The sequence below is a fragment of the Echinops telfairi genome, unplaced genomic scaffold (genome assembly GCF_000313985.2).
Source record: "Echinops telfairi isolate 266 unplaced genomic scaffold, ASM31398v2 ScPeMD7_2010;HRSCAF=2546, whole genome shotgun sequence".
Taxonomy (NCBI): Eukaryota; Metazoa; Chordata; class Mammalia; order Afrosoricida; family Tenrecidae; genus Echinops; species Echinops telfairi.
Window position 1 is genome coordinate 16,014,117 of NW_022105908.1, and position 7,281 is coordinate 16,021,397.

General features: G+C 41.9%; 1 protein-coding gene across 6 annotated transcripts in view; it reads left to right on the top strand.

The window, feature by feature from the left end:
* TOM1L2 (target of myb1 like 2 membrane trafficking protein) overlaps positions 1–7,281 on the top strand; it is a 160,872-nt gene that overhangs the window by 87,930 nt on the left and 65,661 nt on the right. For all 6 annotated transcript variants that reach the window (XR_006680370.1, XR_006680371.1, XM_045293443.1 and 3 more), the window contains exon 3: positions 219–297. Coding sequence is in view for 4 of the 6 variants with exons in the window: in XM_045293443.1 (XP_045149378.1) it covers positions 219–297 (79 nt within the window). In the remaining 2 variants the exon portion in view is untranslated. The remainder of the gene's footprint in view (positions 1–218; positions 298–7,281) is intronic.

A 7,281-nucleotide genomic window follows, 5' to 3' on the forward strand; every position in this document is an offset into this window, starting at 1 on the left:
TTCAGCAATCATGTTGGGAAGGTGAGCATCATGGAATGCCAGTTTAACAGAACAAAGGATTCTTGCATTGAGGGAGTACTTGAGTGGAGGCCCAATGTCCAACTGCTACCTTAATACTAAACCTATAAATATATGCACATAGATAAGAACCATGGCAAAAGGCTACATGAAAGAACATAACTGAATTTGTAGGGATCTTAATGTGTCCTTCTCTTCAGGCCCAAGGATGCTATCCGAGCCCTGAAGAAGCGGCTCAATGGGAACCGGAACTACAGAGAAGTGATGCTGGCATTAACTGTGAGTGCTACCCTCCTATCCAGGGTGTGGGGACTGTCACTGTTACTATTGCCATCCACCCAGACAACCCTGTATCAGCGCTCCAGTTTTCAGTGACTGATATTCCCAGAATTAGAGCACCAGCCTCCTCTCCCGGAACAACTGAGCGTGTCAACCATTTGTACCACCCAGGGGAAATCTCCGTCTGCTTTCCCTGCTCATTCACACTCAGCACTCTGGGGGCTACAGCCAGTGACGGCTCAGTCAAGCGTTGTGGCTCAGTGACCCTGCCCTCCTCTGGAACAGAGGGGAGTGCACACAGTGAGCACACTTGACCAGCAGAATGAGAAGGCAGTGGCCTGGGCTTGGCTCCCCGCCAGCCCTCAGCCAGCTCTGCTGAGCAGGACACTCTTCATAACATCCCTCCCCACCTGCCACCTGCCACCTTCCCAGGGTGGGGCAGGAGCTGTGCCCAGCTTTTCAGATGTCAGTGTAGATGCTTAGAACTAAAACCAACCGAACCAACCAACCAACAAAAAAACCCACCTCAAACTCCACGCCATCAAGTGAGTTCCAACTCCTAGCAGCCCTGTAGGCCAAGTAGAGCTGCCTTTGTGGGTTCTGCAGCCGAGATCTTTAGGAGAAGCCTTCTTTCACCCTCGGAGCCCCTAGTGATTTAGAACTCCTGCCTTTGTGGTTATCAGCCCAACAATAACCCATAAACCACCAGGGCTGCTGTGTTTATAACAGTCTTCCAACATAGGTTTCATCGTCAACTTGTACAGTTCAGGAAACAGACGCTCAGAGAGGTCTTGGAGCAAAGGAGTTAGTGGGCCCCAGATTTCAGTCACAAAAGATCAGTCACTTGGAGTGGAAACTAGTCATCATCTCCCAAAGGCCCCCTAGAGGACCCCTGGCAAGGACAGACGAGGTCTGGACCCTTCCTTAAGGAAAGACATGGTAGGGTTCCAAGGGAGCTGTTTTTGAGGCATGTGGCGACATGTGGGCCACCATGCCTTATCACACAAACTACGACTGTGCTCCATGTTAGTTTCTATGACTGGTTGGAATAGCTGATTACTTATCCCATACAGGTGCAAAATGCTTCCCCAAGAAAAATAATTTTAAACATTTTTTGTGCTAAATGTGAACATATACATAGCAAATTAGTTTTCCCAATCAGTCATTCATATATAAATTGTCCCATGACCTTGGCTGCCATTCCCACCCCCCACGCCACTGCTCCCGCAATATGTCAGCACTCTCTTTATTTCTTCCCGGGGTTCTCTGTTTCATCTGGTTCCCCTGCTACTCTTTACCGTCTCATCTTTGATTTGGGGCAGTGTTGCCCTGTTAGTCCCTTGTACAGTTGATTGTTCTGAGAAGCACATTCGTCAAGCTGTGTGTTTATAGTCCCACCTATTATTTGACTGGAAGGTACCCTCTGGGAATGTCTTCAGTTTCAAGTTAGAAGATTTTGGGGGGGCAATAGTCTTGGGGGTTTCTCTGATCTGTTTACAACCAATAAGTCTGGTCTTTTTGTGGGAAGCTTTGAACTTTTATTATTATTATTTATTTTAGCCATTCTAATCAGGGCCTTCTCTTGTGGTTTGGTCATGATGGTTGTGTTAGTCCGGGATGACTAGAGAAACAAATCCAGGGAAACTCATATGTGTATAAGAAAGAGCTTTATAAACAAGAGCAATTGAATATTGAGAAAACATCCCAGTCCGGTCCAGATCAAGCCCATAAGTCTGAGACTAGCCCATATGTCTGATAGCAACCTATAAAGTCCTCTTCAGACTCACGAATCACATGCAATGAAGCTGAATACAGGAAGATCACAGGCCAGTGGGTGGGAAGTCTTATAGATCCAGTGACTTAAGCATCTCGGCACTGGCAGGGGTCTCCACGTGGCTCCCCAGTTCAGGGCACTAGTGTAGTTCCATGTGTCTTGTCAACTGCAATATCTCACAGGGAGTGAGCATGTGTCCTGCCTCCAGTGAGCTATTTATCTCCTTAGCACCTCCAAATGAGGTTATTAAGCTATTACCTGATTGACAGACTAAACTCTACCCCTTCACTCTTAATCCTCTCAAATTGACAACAGATTATATAACTACCACAGTGGTCAACAGTGATAGTCAGGAACCATCTACTTATTCTGGTCTCAGGTTAAAGGAAGCTGTCACTTAAGACACAATTCACTAATTGTTTCTTTGAGTTTTCTTTTTTTCCTTCAGTCTCCTATGTTCTAAGCAGGAAGAGACTAATAGTTGCTTCTTAGACAGCCACTTGAAGTTTTTAAAACCCAAGATCCTATTCACCAGACTAGGATGTAGAGCATTATCTTTTTGATCTGTATTTTACTAATTGACCTAGATGTCACTTGAGGCCATAGTCCTTAGCATTCAGATTTTATGGTTCAGTCCTTATGACTAAATTGTTTTTATAGTTGTGCCCCTGTATGCTGTGCTCTTGTCTGTCCATTTGTCAAAGTGTGGTAGCTTACATGTTGCCCTGATTCTGGAAGTTACGTCACTGGTATTGCAAATACGAGCAAGGTCATCCACAGAGCTTCCAAACTAAGAACAGACAAGGAAGAAGGATTAGGCAATCCCTTTCTGAAGGATTAGCCACTGACAACCTTCCGAGTAGCAGCAGAACATTGCTTAATGTAGTGCTGGAAGAGGAGCCTTCAGGACGCAGGCACTCAATGTGTGACTGGAGGAAGAGCCGCCTCATCAAAGGAGAGTCAACCGTAATGATGTGAATGGAGCGGACCTTCAGGACTTTCACCTGCTGATGGTGACACAAGAAGAAACATCTGTAAGCATCCATTAATAATCGGAACATGGAATGTATGAAATATGAATCTAAGAAAACTGGAAGTTATCAAACATGAAATGGAACACAGTAAAGATCAATAAACATCGGAAAGTGAATTGTTGCAGATGCAGTTGGGTTAAAATTTATCACCCTATCAATTGATCCCCTTATGATTCATTTAAATTTGTTCTATTTTTTAGTATTTTCTGCTTTGGGTTTTTTTTATCTGTTTTACTTTGTTATTGTTGTTAGCTGTTTTCCCCCCCTTTTTTTCCCCATTAATGTTTTCTGAATATAAAATCCAGGAGAGGTAAATCTGTAGAGACAGTAACTGGATTCCTTGGGGGTATGGCAGGGGAGGCTGGGGGAAATGTGGAGCTAATAATGATGAGTATAAGAATGAAAAAATGTTTTAAAAATGATTGTGGTGATTATTGCACAACTCTTCTTGATGCGATTGAACTATTGACTTATATGATATGTGAATTACATGCCAATAAACTGTTGGGGGGGAAAAAGATCAACAGGTGTTAGTGAGCTAAATGAACTGTTATTGGCCATTTTGAATCAGACAGTCATATGTTTTACTATGCTAGGAATGATCAATTCAAGAGGACTAGCATCATATTCACATAAAAAGATCATTTCAAGATTGATCTTGAGACTCACCTTCATGAAATGATCACTGAAGATAAGGGTGCTACAGCTAAGTGTGGTGAAGAAAGCAGATGGTGCCTGGCTATCAATTGGAATAGTGTCTGGGGTCTTAAAGGCTTCAAAAAAGTAGCCATCTAAGTGAGGAGTCAACTAAGCCCACACAGAAGAAGCACACCAGCCTGTGTGATCCAAAGATGACAATAACAAAATCCAAATACGATGAAGGGAAAAGTATCAGGGCTTAAATTGTGAACACCCGATGTGTAGAAGGCTGTGGAGGACAGTGAGGACCCAAAACCCATCTGCAGAGTATCTGGTCAGATGAAGCCTCTGGCAGATCCCCTCTGGCCACAGGCAAGGGACCAGACCAGCTTTACTATCAGACAGAGATTATTGTAAACTCAATTATGGTGGCTTGAGCCATGATATAACGTGATACGTGGTCATTTTCCCTCCCTCTCGACCCAACCTGAATTTGCTCTAGGCTTAAGTAGTTCTCACCCGTTCCCGGAAAGAAATTTCTTCTCTGGCCTTTTAAATATCTTTATTTCACTTTATTTGTATTTTTTTCTTTGTATTATTATTTCCTTCTTGCCATTTTGTTTTGGTTTTGTTTCCTACTGTTTCTGTTGGGTTTCCCAGTTTGTACAGCACAGAAGGAGTGGATCTTAGAGACAATAACTGATGCAATGGCTTATGGGGATATGGAGGGGAGAGGGAGGGTGGGGAGTGTGGGGGGATTTGGGAAGCAAACAATGAATGAAGGAGGGGTAGGGAGCACTAGAACTGATTGTGATGATGAATATAAACTCTTCTTACAAGCAGTTTAACCATGGAAGTTTAAGATATGTGAATCATACAAAAATATCAAGGAAACTACATGAAAAAGAAAAAAGAAACCAAACCTGACCAATGGGCACCATGGTGAAAGAGAAAGAGTTATTGCCTGGAGGCATTGAGTTTATGTTAATGGTGGTGGAATACTTTGGAAAATGACATCAATAATGGTTCTAAAACATGAAGAATATAATCAATGACACTGAATTATACATGTGGAAGTTGTGGAATTGGAGAATGTTTTGTGGTGTATATTTTTGCCACCTAGGAAAAAATAATTACATTAATAATGAGTATAAGGAAGAAGAAAATATTCTAGAATTGACTGTAGTGATAATTGTACAGCTCTTCCTGATATGATTGAATTATTGAATTGTATGACATGTGGATGAAGTGCTAATAAAACTGTTTAGAAAAAAAGATTGATCTTTAAGTACAATACTGTATGTGATCTATCTATATGCTTATAAGGAAGACTAATTAATTCAATTATTCAAATTTACCCACCAACTGCTCAAGCAGTGATAAAAAATATTGAAGACTTCTACCAACTTCTTCAGTGTGAACTCGATCAAACTTTGCAATCATGATGCTTTCAAATGGGAAAATTGGAAACAAAAGGACAAGTAGTTGGAAAATATGACCTTGGTGATAGAAATGATGCTGGAGATCGCATGATAGAATTTTGCAAGACCAATGACTTCTTCGCTGCAAATACCTTTTTCAACAACATAACTGACAATTATATATGTAGTTCTTGCTAGGTAGACTACACAGAAATGAAATTGAGAAAAGACAATGGGGAAGTGCAGTATCATTGTGTTAGTCCTGATAGACCAGAGAAACAAATTCATAAATACACGTGTGTAAGAGAGAGTTTTATATAAAGGGTAATTGAACATTAAGAAAGCATCCCAACTCAGTCCAGTTCAAGTCCATAAGACCAATATTAGCCCATATGTCCGATACCAATCTATAAAATGTCCTCTTCAGACTCACAAAACACATACAATGATGCCGAATGCAGGAAAATCACAGGCCAATGGGCAGAATGTCTTTGGATCCAGTGGCGTTGTAAACATCTCAGCGCTGGCGGGGATCTGTACGTGACTTATCCAGTTCCCAGGGCTACATCAGGGTAGGCCCATGTGGCTTCTTCTCAGTGATGTCTCGCAGTAAGTCAGCAGAGAGAGAAAATGTCTTCCACCTCCAAGGAGGAAATGCCAGAATTCCCAGAATTCTCAGGAGAAGGCCATCCCCACACAGAGGCCTCACTGGCTATGATCTGGTAGACAGGTGAGACTCCACCCCTACACTCTTAACCCTCAAATTAACAAATGATTTTATAACTACCACAATCACCATCCAAAACAAGGCCCCGGGGGCCAACTGTGGAATATCCCATCAATGTCTCTTATGAAAGTTCAGGTTAAAGCTGAAGAAAATAAAAATGCGTCCATGAGAACCAAAATACAGCCTTGAACATCCTACTTGAATTTTGAGACTATCTGAAGAACAGATTTGATACAGAAAACATCACACATGAAGAAAATAAAACATTCAAAACACAGGAAAGAAAGCAAATACCACGGTGGACATCAGAAAGCGGCTATGAAACTTGCTCTCGAATGTAGAATAACTAAAGCAAAGGGAAGAAATGATGAAGGAAAGAGCTGAACAGGAATTAAGAAAGAAAGAAAAACAGCTTGAGAAGACAAAGTAGAGCATTATAATAAAATGTGCAAAGGCACGGGGTTAGAAAATAAAAAGAGCAGAACATATTCTGTGTCTCCAGCTGGAGGGAAAACAAGTTTAAGCTTTGGGTTGCAATAGTAAAGGATTTTATGGGCAAAATATTTAATGATGCAGAAAGACCACAGCCTTCAATATGGATTTTAACACACCAGACAAACCAGAAAACCACCCAAACGCAACTGCTATCGCGTCAATTGCAACTCGGAGTGACTCTGTCGGACAGAACAGAACTGCCTCTGCAAGTTTTTGAGACTGTAAAACTGTGTGGAAGTAGAAAGCCTCATCTTTCTCCCACTGAGCGACTGGTGGTTCCAAACTGCTGACCTTGCAGTTAATAGCCCAACACGTAACTCACTGTACCACCAGGGTTCATAGGTTACAATTCAATGTAAAGAAAACAAAAGTCTTCACCACTGGACCAGTATACAACAACATAAAAACAAACCAAAATAAACAAGGGGGAAGTATCGAAGTTGACAGGATTTCATTTTACTTGGATCCATAGCCACCGTTCATGGAAGCAGCAGTCAAGAAGTCAGACCGTGCATTGTATTGGGCAAATCTGCTGCAGAAGACCTCTTTGAAGTGTGAAAGAGTAACACTGACCAAAGCTATATTTTCAATCCCCTCGTTTGCCTGTGAAAGCTGGACAGAGAAGGAAGGCTGGCAAGAACTGATACCTTTGAATTCTGGTGTTGGCGAAGAATACAGGAAGAACCATGGACTTCCAGAACAATGAGCAAGTCTGTCTTAAGAGGAAGGGCAGCTAGAATGTTCCTTAGAAACGAACATGGGAAGAATTCATCTCACATACTTTGAACATGTTATCAGGAGAGACCAGTCCCTGGGGAGAGTACATTATTCTTGATAAAGTAGAGGGTTGTATTAGTCTGGGTACTTTGGAGAAACAAATCCACAGCAACTCAC